General features: G+C 42.0%; 1 protein-coding gene across 1 annotated transcript in view; it reads left to right on the top strand.

The window, feature by feature from the left end:
* Positions 1-18,740, top strand: part of LOC140907170 (dynein axonemal heavy chain 5-like) — a 266,273-nt gene that overhangs the window by 162,618 nt on the left and 84,915 nt on the right. Inside the window, exons 59-62 of the mRNA XM_073332494.1 lie at positions 619-834; positions 5,751-5,918; positions 15,101-15,319; positions 17,137-17,313. Of these exons, the coding sequence (XP_073188595.1) occupies positions 619-834; positions 5,751-5,918; positions 15,101-15,319; positions 17,137-17,313 (780 nt within the window). The remainder of the gene's footprint in view (positions 1-618; positions 835-5,750; positions 5,919-15,100; positions 15,320-17,136; positions 17,314-18,740) is intronic.

Here is an 18,740-nt window from a genome sequence, read left to right as displayed (position 1 = left end):
ACAAGAGAATGGACAGAAGGGAATAGGGTTGTCGGCTGCAAGGCCCACTCATTTAGCTCCTCCCCTTGCACAAAGGATGTCTGATCTTCACTTGTGCACATAGGTGCTGGAACTAAGGGTGCTGGGGGTGCTGCTGCACCCGCTGGCTTGAAGTGGTTTCCATTATATACAGGGTTCACAGTTTGGTTCAATGACTCTCAGCACCCCCTCTATACAAATTGTTCCAGGACCCCTGCTTGTACATTTATGAAGTTAAAACTGTGGAGAATCAGGTACACCAGAACTGCTTGCAAAACTGCAGCTGCAGTGCTCATTTTACAGATACAACTTTAAAACAAGTCAATTGTGTCTACCTGAGGCACAGAACTTCAGGGAGGTGCCACCAGTGTATAGCACCTCATTACCGCCACTATCCATCATGGGTAATGGCTAAGCCACAGTCTTGCTCTTTATGTAAAAGGCTAAAAGAGATACCCTACAGTTTGAATTTTAGTTACATTATGTTGGATTCAAAGAGACATTGGTCCCTGATGGAGACAGTCATTAATTCTCATGCACTTCAGTTTGCAAAGGATAGATGCTTAAATAAGAGGGTCATTTTCTTTTGTAATTTTTCAGACTATTAAACCAGTTGACATTGCTACTGTTCGCAAACTGGGTAAACCTCCTCACTTGATAATGCGGATCATGGATTGTGTGCTACTTCTGTTCCAAAGAAAAATTGATTCTGTGACAGCTGACCCAGAACGAACATGTGTGAAGCCATCATGGAATGAAGCTCTGAAGCTAATGAATAATTCAGGATTTCTCAGCATGTTGCTTACTTTCCAAAAGGTAACAACTAAATTACATCATCATTCCTCATAACACCCCTATAGATCCACATGAGCATGCCCTTTGTGTTTATATTATGTATAATTCATAGTAGCTGTAGTTCAAACATTGACCTTATTAAAGCTGTTGGGGCTTTTTATAGTTCATAGCTTTCACATTCAGTAATGTAAGTAAGCTCATTTCTTTTTCATTGATCATTATTTTTATAGTCCTTTCTGCTGAAGAGAGATGGATGGCTCAGGAGTCTAGCAAGGGGGTTGCGCTGGTAGGCACAAATGTCCCAAGCAGTGGTCAAATCCTGAAATCCTTACTCTGGTTTGATTCAGTTCTTACTCAGGCAAGCTCCTATTCTTTAATGGGACTTTGCCTAAAAAAGAATGGATTGAAATTTGAGTAAGGATAGCTGGATCTGGACTACTGTTTTTGGAACAGGCCACAACATCCTACCATTCATATCATTATGTTACCAGAACTGTTTGCATACATGCATGTAAGGTCTTGTCTACGCTAGACAAATTTACCATTCTAAGAACTGCTTGGTCATCCTAAAAGCTTGTGAAATGTTTCAAAAGTGTTCCAAATGGTCTGCATGTATTCAAGGAACCATTCTGATTATACTTGCTTTCAGCAAGTATAGGAACTGGTTCAGTCTTAACTGTTTCATTTTGAACCATTTTAGTGCCAATGTGGATAGAGGTTTCTGGTATCCTAGCACAAATCATTCACACATTGTCCTTCCATGATTGTGCTGCAGTGCACCAATCACTGCTCAGATGCCTGCACTTGATTTTCTGCATTCCACTGCACAGAGGTCAATTTGACTGGAAGCCACTTACTCACAGAAATATCTCTGCACACACTATGGAGCTCTGCTATGTGAGCTATTTCAAGGGAAGACAACTTCTACTAGCAACAGATCTGCAACAGCTTTTTCTCATCTCACAACAATGTCCCAAAGAAGACAGTTTATATGTATGCGCCCAGCTGGCCAGAGGCCAACACTTGGGTCCTGATTGTAGTGTGAAGAGGAAATCTAGAAGCAGCATGGGAGAAAAAAACGTGTGTTTAACTGGATGTCTGAGTGACGTTTTGAGCTTAATGTAAACCAGAGAAGCAGTTGATGACAGTAAAAATTAAAAGCCTGAAAGTCGAATATAAGAAAGATAATCACAACTACTCTGGGTCTGGGCAGAAAATCTTCCCTTTTTTACAAGGAGCTTAATTGGATTCTGAGGTTTCACCCTCAACCTGAGATGCTGTTGGACACAAGTAAAAAGCCAGGTGGGGTGAGTGTCTGGGGAAAGGACTGCCTCAAGGAGCTGGGAAGACCCAGATGCTGTGGAGCCAGGCCTGGAGCTGTGGGGATCACAGAATCTATTTGAGGGGAACCAGGATCCTGACACAACTGCAGACTTAGTAGACCTGGACAGGTTTTAACCATGGTTTCTGAAATGGTGCTAACTACACTTTTATCCTATCTGCATGTCAAATTAAATTAATTTCAGCACTGTTTCAGATGCACATTTGGTTGATGCCTGTTATCAATAATGGGTAATTTTTGTAGTGCATGGAGTCTCCACTCTCCTTTCATCCTCACTAGTGGTGGTCCCTCCCTCCTGAGGCATATCGGCAGGGCAGCATGAGGAAACTTCAACTGCACCTGTTCAGCCATATCTTGTCATGGACCAGGAGGAGGGTGGTCAGGACTAGTGTTTGGAACAGTGGCGGTGACAGCCAGAGTCAAGAACCAGAAGCCAAGTCAAGGGCCAGAGACAGTGTCAGAGGGCTGGGACAGGGCGAAGGCAGGACTGGAGCGTGGCTGGAAACAAGGCAGGAGCAGAGCTGGGAGTAAGGCAGGAACGAGGCACATGCAAGAGAGATCACAATTGTGGGTGAGTGCATTGAGCAGTTGCTGTCCAAGTGCTACTGCTGGTCTTAACAGCAATCCTGGCAATGGCACTCAGTCAGTCAAGTGATCTGGTTAACCAGGGCTGTAGTTAGCCAGTTGATCCCAGGCCCAGCTACATGCCCTTATTCCTGACACCTCTGTAGGCAGTCAGTACCTAGGACTCTTTATCTGGTATCTTTCCCAAACTCTATAATCACTGAAAGTAAAAAAGAAGAAAATGAGATTAAAGACAATGAGGCCTAATTATGCACTCCTCTCTCAACTAAAACTCCTAATGAGTTGTCCTGTTCGTCACTTATTAATACTATATATGTTCCGAGTGGTAGTTCTCAATGCATTTAACTTTACTCCAAGGAACCAGAACAACTTCTATCAGAATGTCTAAATTCTTGTTGTAAGTGATACTGGCAAATGGAATGAAAAACACTGGAAAACATCTTCCATTTTTGATTAAGTGATTTTCTTGCCTTCTTCTTTCCTTACTCTGAATTTCTGCATTAGTGTATATAGTGGTGGGGAAACCTCATAGTGTTTGGAGTTTTGAATTGGTTACAATGCTACATCTGAACCATTTGATGTAAATCTTACTTTTTGAGAGATTTTCCTTATCGCCTGGTTTTGTCAGGGCCAGGAATGTCAATTCAGGTCCCAGATGGATTTTAGACATGCATCTATTTAAAAGCAAAATTATTAACTGCATGTTTCAAACCTCAAAATAGAGATTTAGACTGGTTCTTACTCCACCTATGCTAGTTTGCTAAACCCAAAAATTGAATAGGAAGAAATAAAATCTAGATATTTTTCAAACATCCAAATTTCAGCAAACTTTCCTCATTATAATGTAACTAAACCTAATTTCATCTATTTTCATGACTGTCTTTGTAACCATTACATTAGCTAGTGATCTGTCAGGAGCAAGGCAGACATTTCTGTCAAGTACCTTCAGAACAAAGATCTATTACTTTGATGCTATGAATAGGAGGGTGATTTTTAGACTCATTAAAATAAGCATATTAATAAATTGTATGTAAAATAAAGTTTGAAACATTTAATACTTCCTCCATTAAACAGTCATGCCTCCCACATATATGCCTTACCAGTACATATTATATTGTTTTAGGGGTTAGTTTCAGTTTTTTCCATTATTTAAATAATTATATAAGGACCACAATCATCATTGCTTTATTGATTTGCCTTTTAATGTTCTCTATAGTTTGTGAGAAAAAATTAGGTTAAAATAATGAAATGGAAAGTTGAAACAAATGCCTTTTAAAATTTAGGATCAGCATCAGTATTATCAGCAATCCGTGTAGAGCCAAATAGGGCTTTCAAGATTAAACCCTTTGTTGGTACAGATGGGGCCATGTTGCAGTGGGGCTGCAGGAGGAATTCTGGCAAACTGTGAGGAGAAGCAACTCCACTACCCATTAAAAAGGATGAAAGTGTGCAGCCTGCACTTCCCTCAACACTGGTAGGTTTGCTAATAAGTGTGACAAGTGGGTGTGGCCATAGTCCTTCTCTCACCCATCATTCCCTGCTCCTTTGGGGAGGCTTGCATCAGCCAAAAAGAATGCATTCGCTCCCCAGTCAGATTGTAGCTGGCCTCTGCACAGGTGCGAAAAGCATTCTTCCCTCCTCCTGGTGCATCCATATTGAACTAGAAGCGATCTCGTCTTTAATAATTTGCTTTAATTGTTTGTGTTCTGCTTTCAAATTCAAGCCTACTCTGCAAAATCTGATAGGTTGCTAATTTTTTTCAACACACTCTGAGCACTGAATACAGGGGAAAGTTCAAAAAGAAAATTAAGAACATAAATCGATCACTTTAAAACTGGTGTTAAATTATTGAAGTCATGTGGATATAAATTCTCCATCATCTTTCTAGAGCAGATCCCAAGCAAAACTTTGACTAACTTAATCCTACGTAGATACAACCTAGATTTAAAAAAGAAAAAAAACAGTGTAGAGCACCATATTCCAATACCGAGTGAAATATAAACCCAAATACAATACTCTGGGTGCAATAGTAATATAAATGATTAATAATTAAGAGGGATATTTAATATAGGCTGGTAGGTTTCAGGAGAGAAGCAGAAGAATGAATTTGTGTGCTTGGGAAGTACACTTAGTGCAATTGGAGAGAGATCTGGAGAATTGAAAAGAGGGTCAGCAATTAAGTAACAAACTGAAAGGAAAAGTGTATGCTGCATGTATTTGTTCCTGCCTGCTCTGTGATTTGGAAATGGTGGGTCTTATGGAACTCTAAGAAAAGGAGATACAGATAGTTGAAAATAATATACTGAGGAGAATGGCAGACAAGCAGGGGGTAGACAGAGTGTGCCTGGAAGAAATTAGGGGGAAGATGAACTTGGGACTCTCAGTGATAGACAGGCTGAAGAGTGCATACTTGAAGTAGGCTGAACATGTGATAAGAATGGAAGAAACCAGCAAAGAAAGAATGGGAGGAAGAGGGCAGCAAGAAAAGACATGGAAGACTGAAAATACGATGGAAAGATTCTGTCAAGAGAAGTTTGAAGAGAATACAATGGAACACCAAGACCTGTGAACCTGTGCCATGGACTGGCAGGAGTTGTGAAGAACTGTGGGCACCTCCTGCCCCATGTAAATGGGAAAAGGAGTTGAAAAGTGAAGTGATTTAATATACATGTAATGGTAAATCACTTTTTTAAGAAAAAACATTTTTTGAAGAACAATATTATTTTACAGTCATGTTTTTAAAATAAGTATAATTATGCACACTGTAAAGTGATTATTATTTTGGTAAGGATCATATGTTCATACTGCATGTTTGCCTGAAAATTAATTGGTCACAATCATGTAATTGAATTTATAATTTAACTTTATCTTTAGATTTCTTGCAAATAAACTCCTCTAATTACAGTTTTTTGGCTTTACAATGTGTTCTACTTTTATATGCATGATAAAATGATGTATTGTGTTTTGTGTGTGTATATATAAATATATATATATATATTTTATTAAATAGGATTCAATTACAGGAGAGATTGTGGAACTGCTACAGCCTTATTTAGACATGGAAGATTATAATCTGGAGACGGCTAAAAAAGTTTGTGGGAATGTAGCAGGTCTGTGTTCATGGACACAAGCAATGGCATACTTCTACAGTATTAATAAAGAAGTCCTTCCCCTTAAGGTATTTCATATATTTATTTTCCACCAGTGAGGTTAAAATGCTAAAACACATGGGTAAAAATAACTTCTCATCACGTTTGAAATAACTAAACTATTTACTTTGAAAGAAACTATGTTAAAAGAACACTAAGGTTGGAAAGTCAAGCATTTAGAAGTTGGGAAATGCCAGAATTAAGTTTGCTTGTGCAACTTTAATTCGACCTCTGATGCATATATGTTATAATATAGACTTTAACTGCATGATCACATACTGTTTTTTAGACAGAACCCCGCCTCATGCAGAGCCCAGCTTCTCCTTCTCCTTCACTCTGCTTGGGCTCCAGCATGGAAAAATATTGAAAGTACAGTGTCACAGTGGCTCCCTGCTGATGGGCAGGCCCCAAATACAGAGGGGAAATGGGTACACTTTACCAGGGCCCAGTCCAAGGGAGGTGCTCAGCCAGAAGACCATAAGCCCATGACCATGACAAAAAAACCTTTAATTAGCGTGTCTGTGTGCGTTGGGATGTGGGCCTGTGTTATGAGTCTCCCCTAGGCCTAGTGAAAGGTTGTGGCTTGCTGCTAGGAAGAGCAATTGCAAGGAAATTACTGCTCAGCCTCCACAGCCTTGGGATGGAGCATCCTCTGTTCAGTTCACATGTATAAGCTGTGAGGAGCTGGAGCATGCTCGGTGCAAATGGAATCTTTGGAGAATTTAGCTGCCAAACTCTAACAAATCTCTCCTGAGCATATGTGAGATCTTTCAAAGGCTTACTTGGGCAAACGTGGGTGGTTTTTCACTTTGATGGGAAAAGATACATTCCTGATACCAGAGTGCCTCTGTGCCAAATTTCAAGTCCCTTCTCCAAAGTATGGAGATACTACAGCTTCTCAACACAAAGTTTGAAAGAATTATTTGCAATGGGGAAAAAGTTTCCCTCATCTCTCTGAACTGTTTTTGATTAAAAATAAAATAATAATCAGTCTGAACAGTTAAAGTTTGGCAAAGTTATAAGCCAAACATTTTATTATAATGGAAAATGGTGGTAACCTTAACTATAGGGGTCACTATCTGGACTTCCTATAATCCTAAAGTTATAGCTGTGAGGAGGCGGTATGCTGTCGGCTTTCTTTTTTTTGAGCATGTTGCACAGTGTTGATATTTAACAGGAATCCCAGGAGCTATTGGGGAGGTCATGGGAGTTGCCTTTGAATCCTCCCTTTGCATCTTTGGATCCTCCCTTTGAATTCTTTGGAGGAGGACACAGTACACTGCAGTACGTTGCTGGTCCTGAGTCAACTCTTGGGAAACAGAACTGTTGGCAAGACAGAGTCAAAGTGTACTGTGCCTGATCACCAGCAGATGTGCGGGTTGTGGGTGATGAACCAGGGGATGCCAAGGACAACAGTTGAATCTGTTGCAGGAATTTAGCCCAAATTGGAAAATTGCTTGGTGGCCTCAAATGGCAGTTAACTCTAGGGGAACCATCCGGTGGGTGACCAGTCCCAACAAAAGGAGTGAACCATTTATGGACTCCACTAACTTGGTGGAGTCCTTGCAGTGGATGGGGGTATTGTGTGGTTGGTCAAACTCCAGTTCCATGAAATTGCCTGAGGGCAAACAAGTCCACCAGTGTCTCTAGGTTGGTATCGGGCATCACAGAGTGCCAGAGCCTGAGAGGGAGTTGGAAATATGTTGGATCCTGATTGGCCATCACCAGGGTACTGGCAGACACGAGTTGATGTGGGCTGCTTGGGGAGAGAGGAAGGATGCCAGCCCAGCCTGGACCCCCTATCGAGGCTGGTGCTTGATGTTTACCTGACCAGGGCACAGATTGAACCTTGGCAGGGCTACTTGATGCAAAGTGTTCTAGTTCCCCGCAGTATAGGCATAGGCTGTTGCCCAGCATTGATTCTTCTTCATGTTGAGAGGCCTCCTCGACTTGCATGGGTTTGGGCAACAAGGAAGGGCTTGGTGATGGGGGAAGGGCTGAACCAGCAGGGCTGGCTGGAGCCAAGAGGACCATCTTTTTTCTTGCCAGTGTTTGGTCAAGCGGTAGTCAATCTTGATGCATAGGTCAGATAAGGCTTCCAGAATGGACAGGGATTCCACCCATGCCAATTCATCTTTAATATCATTGATTAAGGTGATCCGGAAATGATAACACTGGGCAGCCTCATTCCACTCGGTCTCTTCTACCAAACATCAGAACTCCACTACATATTTAGCAACTGGCCCGTGTTCCTGCTACAACACTTGAAACGTGGTTTTGGCCATACACTTGTGACTTGGGTCACTGAAGATCATCACCATAGCTTGAACCAAGTCCTCAAATTGTCCCAGAAGTGGGCTTGATTATTCCAGGAGTGGAGATACCCAAGCCAGGGCCTCCCTGGGAAGCAGGCTTATAATCAATCCCTCTCGGGCTTGGTCAGTAGGGTGCAATTGTGGGCAGAGAAGAAATATGACCTGACACTGAATTTCCATGGAACTTATCAGGTAGGGGGAGCTTGAGCCCATGAGGAGCAGCGGTCACTGCTGAAGGTAGCATGGCTTGAGATTACAGGGCTGCATTCTGTGCCTGCAGGGCAGCAATCTGGGCTTGCAAGGTCTTGTAGGGCTTCCACTGTCTCTGTCAGAGAGATACTGACCTTTATCGAATCCATGCTTGCCCTATCAGTCCTAGTCCTTTTATTGTTTGTGATTGGGCTACGCACACTGTCAGTGATCAGGACATGGACAATCATGCCCAGTGGTTAGAGCAGGAGTCGGTAGCCAGGAATCACAGACCAGAGTCAGAGCTGGAGTCAGAGGCCAGGCACCAGAATCAAGGGTCAGAGTTCAAATCAGAAGTCAGAAATCAGAGCTAGGGGTCATAATCAGAGTCAGAGGTCAGATTCCAGAGCTAAAGGTAAGGAATTGCAGCCAAGGGTCAGTACTGGGTTCCCTGGAGTGAGGTAAGACTGGGTCCAAGGCAGGAACAGGAGTGGGAACAAGCAGGCACAAAAACTATAACAGCCATGGGCTAATGCTTTGAGCAGCTGCTGAACAGCTATTGCTGCTGTGCTGAAGAGCCAGTCTGCTGACTCTTCCAACCAATCAGGTGAGGTAGCCAATCAGGCATCCCACTTCCGGCCAGCCGTACTGGTTAGTTTGACTGGAGACTGATTCAGCTGCAGGCCCTACTTCCAAACTCGCTCTGCTGCAGGCCCTGATACCTAAGCTCCCTGTTCCAGTTGATCTATTTAGTTCTTTTCTCCCAAAGACCTGCCTCTTTGTGTTGGATTAGCTTTCAGCTCCAAATACCCCATTCTATGGGGGGCAGCTCTCTCTCAAGTCTTCTCTCTCAGTCTCACACATCTCACCTTTTAGGTGTCATGGTGTGTATTTTTCCTTGCTTTTCTCCACTATAAAATAATTGCTATCACCAGCCTCGTCCCTATGATCTGCTGTATGTTAGCAGATGTAGTGGCAATAGCTACTGAAGTTCTTGTTGACATTGCTATTCCCCAGAGGTTGAATTCATGGAACAATGTACTCTTCCTTTGTTGACATGAATCAGATTTGCTCCTCTAATTCTCTGTTGACAGAGCCATTTCTCTTAGGGCCCACCAGACTTCATGCTGTATGTTTTATCACGCTTGGCCAGGGCCAGCTCTAGACCATATGGTGCTCCAGGCGAGGAGCATCTTCAGCGATCCCCACCATGTATTAAACTTTTGAATACCTTATTTTTTACTGCATTTGTAGTCCATTTCATGACTTTGATGCACGATTTGGGAACTACAGGCTGGTCAGCCTCACTCACCTCAGTCCCCGGAAAAATCATGGAGCATGTCCTCAAGGAATCAATTCTGAAGCACTTAGACGAGAGAAAAGTGATCAGGAACAGTCAGCATGGATTCACCAAGGAAAAGTCATGCCTGATTAATCTAATTGCCATCTATGATGAGATAACTGGTTCTGTGGATGAAGGGAAAGCAGTGGACGTGTTATTCCTCGACTTTAGCAAAGCTTTTGACACGGTCTCCCACAGTATTCTTGCCAGCAAGTTAAAGAAGTATGGGCTGGATGAATGGACTATAAGGTGGGTAGAAAATTGGCTAGGTTGTCGGGCTCAATGGGTAGTGATCAATGGCTCCATGTCTAGTTGGTAGCCGGTATCTAGCGGAGTGCCCCAAGGGTCGGTCCTGGGTCCGGTTTTGTTCAATATCTTCATAAATGATCTGGAGGATGGTGTGGATTGCACCCTCAGCAAGTTTGCAGATGACACTAAACTGGGAGGTAGATATGCTGGAGGGTAGGGATAGGATACAGAGGGACCTAGACAAATTGGAGGATTGGGCCAAAAGAAATCTGATGAAGTTCAACAAGGACAAGTGCAGAGTCCTGCACTTAGGATGGAAGAATCCAATGCACCGCTACAGACTAGGGACCAAATGGCTCGGCAGCAGTTCTGCAGAGAAGGACCTAGGGGTGACAGTGGACGAGAAGCTGGATATGAGTCAACAGTGTGCCCTTGTTGCCAAGAAGGCCAATGGCATTTTGGGATGTATAAGTAGGGGCATTGCCAGCAGATCGAGGGACGTGATCGTTCCCCTCTATTTGACATTGGTGAGGCCTCATCTGGAGTACTGTGTCCAGTTTTGGGCCCCACACTACAAGAAGGATGTGGATAAATTGGAGAGAGTCCAGCGAAGGGCAACAAAAATGATTAGGGGTCTGGAACACATGACTTATGAGGAGAGGCTGAGGGAACTGGGATTGTTTAGTCTACGGAAGAGAAGAATGAGGGGGGATTTGATAGCTGCTTTCAACTACCTGAAAAGTGGATCCAAAGAGGATAGATCTAGACTATTCTCAGTGATAGCAGATGACAGGACAAGGAGTAATGGTCTCAAGTTGCAGTGGGGGAGATTTAGGTTGGATATTAGGAAAAACTTTTTCACTAGGAGGGTGGTGAAACACTGGAATGCGTTACCTAGAGAGGTGGTGGAATCCCCTTCCTTAGAAGTTTTTAAGGTCAGGCTTGACAAAGCCCTGGTTGGGATGATTTAGTTGGGATTGGTCCTGCTCTGGGCAGGGGGTTGGACTAGATGGCCTCCAGAGGTCCCTTCCAACTCTGTTATTCTATGATTTGCATGCATGATTTATCTCTGTCATATAAGATGATAAATTTGCATGATAGGATCTGTAAATCTGTATTTATTCATGCCATATATAAGCAAATAAAAATGGTTTCCTCTAAGCTTATAGAAACTTTTTAATTTTAAGAATAACTGAAATGTACTAACTTCAACAAATTGAACTGGGCACTAATATTTGGTGGACCAGCATTAAATAGTGTTGCAGTAAGTGACAGCCTTAGAATATTAACTCTAGTCCTTTCGTTCAAAAAGTTGCTTTTCTCACCTTTGCCCTTGCGAACTGTCAGAGTGTCACAGAGATCCAAAGACTGGCCAATAGCATTTTGAAGCGATAAAATAGCCATCATCGATCAAAGTTATGTTTTAATGAGCCTGAGCTTCAAAAAGCTGCACTTACCACTTGCAACTGTGACGGGCAGCGTGAACAGAATCCTGAAAGCTATCCACAGATTAGGAAAAGTGTCTGTCAGCTCTGCATCATGAATGAATTGGAAAAGAGAGTGCTTCCTGTTTTGTAGAATGTGACAGGTGTTGTCCAATTTGACATAGAGGTCTTTATCATCGATGTCAGAACATTCCCCATGTGTCAGTGTCCAGAGAAGGTCTGTACAATTGTCCAAAAGTGTTTTCCTGTCTGCTGGCAGCTTACTAAGGTCATACAACCTCCCCTCCCCCCTGAGGTCTTTTTGTGCTGCTTCATTTATCCAAACCTTTCTTCAATGGACACTCAAGCAGTTAAAAAGTGAGCAAAAAAACCTCCCTCTTGAATTTTTCTTCTGAGCTTCCCATCACTTCATCTCTGCCCTCGTAACCAAACTCTCTTTTTCCGATGACTATGAGTTTCCTTGAAGACTGGCTCAACTCCCAAGTTTTCTGCCATTTCTTTAGCAGCATGATGGCATCTTCAAATCCGTTGTCTCTGATGGCTACAAAGAAATCAAGACAGCTTCTTTTCAAAGTAGTAGTGGTCGTGATGTCCATTGACTGAGTTTGTAATGCCTTGCTTACAATGTTTACTGGGAACAGGATATTGTGCCAAACCACAACTGAGACCAGAAGTTTGAAGTCAGTGATCTGGTTTGCCAGGCTTTGCACTTCGTGTTGGGCTCTGGCCTTGGCTTTACTTGACTATGCCAGTTCCATCAATACGTCGTAAACCTCAGTCTCTTGGTACCTCACTGGTCTTATGCGGTCAATGCAGCTCTCCCAGCGAGCATCACTTAGCAGCTTCACAGTCAGATTTGTAACATGGCTGTGAGGATCTTGCACCTGATAAATGATGCTGAAAACAGGATGTATAGCCTTTGCAGTACTCCGAAGAGAGATACTGAATGTAAAGAAAATGATGCTGCATCGGACACAACCCGGTGGAGGGAACGGCAGCCACAAGGCAGGAAGACAGCTCTTGGATTCAGCGCAAGGATCCTTGCCTGGACACCATTGTTTCTTCCCGTCATGTTCGCACCGTTGTCATAGCCTTGACCACAGCAGTCCTAAAGCTTTATTTTATTCTCATTCAAGCCATTTATGCACAGTTCTGTTAGGCCTTTTCTAATAAAGTCCGTCCACAGATCGGAAACAGATAAAATGTTCCTTTACTTGGATACAGCCATCTTCGTCATCAACAAATCTTACTGTAAATAACATTATGTGACTGATATGGGAAGCGTGGAATCCATTATTACGGCATAGTCTTGGCTTTGCCGAGCCGCATCAATATGTTATCAAGCACCTTCCTTTCCATAAGGTCAATCAATTTGTTTTGAATTGTTTTGCTGCAGTAATGGTCCACAGTTTCTTTACGAACTACTCAATGTAGGTGCTCATGAAAGACATTATAGTATTTCCCAAGGAGCTCTACTAAACCAAGGAAATTACCATTACGTTCAGTGAACAACATATCCAACAAACTCTGGAAAGCCATATTATTCTTTGCAAGCATGGTGGTGGGTATTGTAGGCAAGGGGAGGCTGTGCCTCCCCAAACAGCCTACCATGGCCCTGCCCCCAGGCCAGCATGCCTCCTGAAGGGACTCGGGGTCACTGGGGCAGCTGCTGCTGGGCCGTGCTGCCTGCCTGGTGCTCTGGGGCTGGCTGCCCGAGCACTGGGACTGGGGGCCTGGTGACTGTGCTGCCTGACTGCTTCAACCCCAGGGCCAGGGGTGCAGTGCCGGTGCTGTCCGGCCACCTGACCCCGGGGCTGGGGACATGGCGACTATGCTTCCCAGACATCTGGAGTCCTGGAGCTGGGGGCGCGGCAGCTGTGCTTCCCAGCCACCCACAGCACCGGTGTTGAGGATGCTGTGGCCACGCTGCCCAGGGGCTGTGGGAGTTGAGGTTGTGGCACACCGGGGCTGGGCCCTCGGCCCCCGGCCATCCGGCACTGGGACCAGGGGGCTGCAGTGGGAGTGCTTTGGGCTTCTGCAGGGGAGAGGGGACAGAAGGTGCGGGGCCTCAGGCACAAGGGGAGGAGACAAGCATTAGCCTCCCTGGGTGGCTGGGTCACTGGCCTCCCATGTTTGCAAGGAAGAGGGTAATTGAGCATGTTCCTCCAATGCTGGGTTTCTACACTAATAATGCGTTGGTTTTCTGCGTCTGTGCATTTATTTAGCTTGAGCCTAGACTCGAACTCCATCCATTTGGAGTAGGGCACGAAATGGCCAGGTGACTTTTCATGTTGCTTCAGAGCATCAGCTAAGTTATGCCAGTAATTGTACCCAGAAAGCATAAGCAACAATTTGGCATTCTTGTCAAATATTTTGCAAGAAAAACAGAACACTTTGTCAGTTGATTTTGGGTAAACCAGGCAGCACCCCAAGCCCGGCACCTGCCAAGCCCGGCACCCCAGGCAGTTGCCTGGGTCATCTGCTGCTAAATCCAGCCCTGCTCTTGGGATAAAATCTCAAGACATGCACTTGGCTTTTCTTTTTCACAAGAATTTCACTAATTAAAGCAAGGACAATTTACTGGATTTCAGCATATTATAATCAGAATTAAGGACATTTTCTTAGCAGAGCCCTGTGTTACAAATCAGTGCTTATTTAGACTGTTTACAGAGTCACCATAATAGTGTCAATGTTCTGTTTGTTTATTGGCTTGGGCAAGGTGGGAGGTATTTGCCTAAGTGAGACCTTTTATGAGATATATACGGGTAATAAAGCTTTTGACAGAAAATGCATGACCACTTCAGAAATCTTGTAACAAAAGGAGTATAGAGTTAAGTTACATGCTGATTAAACCAGATGCTCGTTAAATTCCAAAATAACCAGTTCAGCTGGAAATAATCTTTAATTATAAATGTGATTACTAAGCAGGGTTTCCTTTAGTTGCTCCCTGATTTTTTACAATCATGTATATAGTGGAATAAACTTTTAATAATTCATTGAATAAATATCAGTTTTGTCTGGTAGGAATGCACTAGTCATGAGCTCAGATTTCAATGATTTAATATTAGTAATTAAGAATTAAACAGTTAGGTGAAGCATGTTGATTGGATTTTAGCTCCCAGAAGAGCAAAAATGCATGTTTAGTGCAACTGGTACAGTGTGCTTCCTTTTACTTTTATCACAGAAGTAGTTGGGAGGAAAATCAGTAGTTTCCATAGTAGCTGTTCATAATTCAAAAGTCACAGTTGTCATTTGTTCTTGCCCTGAGAAGAAATTACAAAAGTTTGAGTCTTGGGTGTAATACTGAACAGATTGCCTAAAGTCCCTAGCGTACAGCTGTTTCGTGATGGCCTTCGAGTGCATTGCCGATTTTGAACTGTTGAAAATGAAGATGCATTGTATGATTAACTGATCAGCCTGAAGATACTAACGAATCAAAGCAGTTTAATACTGCACCAAGCTGCTTAATGTTGTGATTTCTTGCCAGCAATAACTAAAATTGAAAAAAGAAACTATATTCAAATTTTGTGGTTTCAAACAAAGCATTGTATTAAAATAATACCCCAGTACTGTACCGTACATACAACACTATAGTAGTATGGAATGAATGCTATGAGTTAGAACTGTCAGATAATTGGGATTCAATATTTTTCACCTTGAATTATTTGTAGGCAAATCTAGCGTTGCAGGAAGCAAGGCTAGCAGTTGCGCAAACTGAATTAAATAACGCACAGAACCAGCTTGATGAGAAACAGAGGGAATTGGACCAAGTACAAGCCATGTATAATGCTACCATGCAAGAGAAACAAACTTTACTGGATGATGCTGACGCATGCAGACGGAAGATGAACAATGCCACAGCCCTAATTGAAGGATTAGGTGGAGAAAAGGTATTGATGCATCTGAGCAGAGATCCAGCATAAATTAATTGCTTTGAGCACAATCCATAGCAACAATCAATAGTGCCAAATAAATTCACAGACAAAAAGTGACATCTATATACTGTAGTGTGAATGTTATTGTATTTTGCTTATATATATATATATATATATATATATATATATATATATATATATATATATATAAAATTCTTGGTTGATCTGTGTGTATATAACAAAGTTATAATAGCCTGTTGAGTTAATATTGCTCTTTTGTATGCATATTTAGATCATTATTCTGCAATTCATGTTGTGCTAATGGTTTGATTTAAGCACTGGGAGCAATACTGGCAAAACTCCTTTAACTTAAACAGGATCATGAAATAGGTCTTTAATTAAACATTTGAATTAAATATTATGAAAATAATTGTTCTTTTTTATATATACCCAAGAATAGTAGTTCAAAGTATTGACTACTTCCCTGCAAAACTTCCAGTTGCAGGTCTGTGAGTTGACAAACATTTCAATCCATAGGGTATAATTTTGATTTGTCAGTATCCCATGGGCAAGACCTGTCGGGTCACAGATGTTGTTATAGTTTTCACCCAGTAGAAGAATAAGACCTGGCAGCATTTCAGATCTTTAAAATACTTTGTTTTTAATTCAGAATGCATATCTGAAGATAGAGGAGCATTGCCTTTACGAAATTATGTGTGCTTCCAGTAAACACTGGATATATGTTTTGAACCCAAGGGTTGGAAATTTTGACTATGTCATGGTGTGACCATTGCCCCATGTGCTTTGAGTTTGAAGTTGCCATTCCTTGTAAGGGTGAGGGAACTACTTTGATGGCCCGACTTCAGAGGCTTATGGAACCTGAACCTTTCCAGAGGACTCTGAAGCAGGATACTGTTCATCTCTGCTGGTCATTTGGTAGCACCTTATAATAATTGTTTGGGTGAAATCCTGGCCTCAGTGAAGTCAATGAGAGTTTTGCCATTGATTCCAGTGGGCCCAGGATTTCACCGTATGTCCTTCACTTTGATGGGTTGGCTCCTCGGTTCCTTCTTCCCTGGGTTCTTCACAAGTCACCCTGCTTATGGAGGACTTGTGACCGCTGAAGCAGAAACAGGAACAGCTAGACCAGTGGTGGTGCAAGACTTGATCTAATTGATTCCATCATCAGGTATATGATGTGATGATTTAATCATATGCTGTGGCTGTTCAGAACTATAAAGACATTTTTTGCCTCCACCATTGCATCCACAGAGTCTCGAAGTTTGAGGCAAAAAAGCTGTCGTTTTTTTATTGTGTTTTAAATATATATGAAATGTATTGAATGCTTTGGCTACATATTTTTAAGTCAATACTTAAACTGAAAGAGCAAATCTGAACATGTGTCTGCAACTCAGTATGGTGGGTTTTCATGGGTGTTGAGCTGTAAGATCTTTCAGGACCTGTGAGTCAGCTATACTTTCTGAGACCGACAGCACGATAAGGGGATACACAGAGCCTGGTCCTGCCATCTTCACTTGGGCAAAACTGTCACTGGCTTTAATGAGAGTTTTGTTTAAGTAAAGATTGTAAGACCAGGCCCATAGTGCATACAAAACAAATGAGAATAGAAATTCATAAAAGTAAGGGAATAATTAAAAAAGTGATTTAGGAAATTTCTTATGCTTTCAGAATAGACTGTTTTAAGCCCAAAACACTCTTGGTTCAATTAGCAGTAAAAATATACTGGGAAGAAAAAATAGATGCTTTGATTTGAACTTCAGTTGAATTTTGTGCCTATTTAACAAAGTTCTTTACAACATTTTAAAATTTAGATTCGTTGGACAGAAAGCAGCAAAAGTTTTCAAGATCAAATTATTCGATTAGTTGGAAATGTTCTTCTAGCCACTGGATTTCTCTCCTACTCTGGGCCATTCAATCAGGAGTATAGAAACTTGCTGCTCCGGCTGTGGAAGACAGAGATGGACCAAAATAGGATTCCATATAGTGACGTAAGTATTCCTGCATTCTAGAAAAAGATACATTATTGTGCCCCACAGAGAAATACTGCTAAGAACATGTAATTCTTAACAGAGAAATCCTTTGAAAAGATTTACCGGCTGTCAAGTTCCATCTCCTTCTTTAAACAAAAAAATTGGCAAATATGCTAATATGAAAAAATCTCATTCAAAAATCCTCTCTTTTTACTTCAGTACATCAAAAATCCTGTACGTACTGAATCACATGGTGGAGTTAGCAAATTCAACCAGGTTACTGTAATCTGAGAACCTCTTATGTTAACATTTCTGTGAATCACTTTAGCTATATATGGTATTTCGTGACAGTAAGATAATATAAAAAAGAGCCTGTTCCTGCTCCCATTGAAGTCAATGGCGGCAATTTTAGGCACCAAATCCCTGTCAGCATATATAGGGTGATTATGTCCCTAAAAACCAAAATATCCTTGTTTTCAGGGTGTGTTTCACTAAAAGCAATGAGTACATGTGTGTTTCAAGGACTTCCCCCTGAAAGGATTATCATACTCTTGCCAGAACTTTCCAGGGACTCTCCCACCCCTCTGTACTTGTCCTTTAATCCGCACTCCTCCTGTGACAAACCCACAGGATGGCATGTAGGAGAGGGAAGAGGCTTGTTTGGCTGAGGAGAGCAGAGGTTCCCTTCTCTCACTCTCCCAAGCACCTCTTCCTATTGTCACCAAGACCACTCCCTTTCCGTTGTTACCCACTATCCCTCCCACCAACATTAAAAATCTGGTCAACCTAGAATCACTTATTTTGTTGTTATGATCCTGAAGTATAAAGCCATGAATATCAAGGATGGATCTGGATGAAAGCTCCCTTTATTTGTTTCATATTTCTGCCAGATTGTGTAATGAATACTTTAACCCACTGTTTTTACAGATTAAGTTGGCAAAGCAATTGACTCCTCACTCACAGAATAAGGTTTACTAGGATTTAGGGTTACTTAAGTATAACATCAGGATAATCAAGATTTGCTAGAAAATGTTTGTAAAATGGAACTAAACAGCTTTTCCGTTTCTCAAGCTTCATGCTTCATTTTTAAACTCTTTGTTACATAACTGCACTCAAAAATAAAACAATGTAAAACTTTAGAGCCTACAAGTGTACTCAGTCCTATTTCTTGTTCAGCTAATTGCTAAGACAAACAAGTTTGTTTACATTTATGGGAGATACTGCTGAGTGCTTCTTATTTACTATGTCACCTGACAGTGAGGACAGGCGTTCACATGGCACTTTTGTAGCTGGCATTGCAAGGTATTTATGTGCCAGATATGCTAAACATTCATATGCCCCTTCATGCTTCGGCCACCATTCCAGAGAACATGCTTCCATGCTGATGATGCTCATTAAAAAAAATGTGTTATTAAATTTATGACTGAACTCCTTGAGGGAGAATT

Source organism: Lepidochelys kempii, chromosome 2, assembly GCF_965140265.1.
Source record: "Lepidochelys kempii isolate rLepKem1 chromosome 2, rLepKem1.hap2, whole genome shotgun sequence".
Classification (NCBI taxonomy): domain Eukaryota; kingdom Metazoa; phylum Chordata; order Testudines; family Cheloniidae; genus Lepidochelys; species Lepidochelys kempii.
The sequence above is the reverse complement of the archived record's forward strand: the minus strand, read 5'-3'. Positions and strand labels throughout refer to the sequence as shown.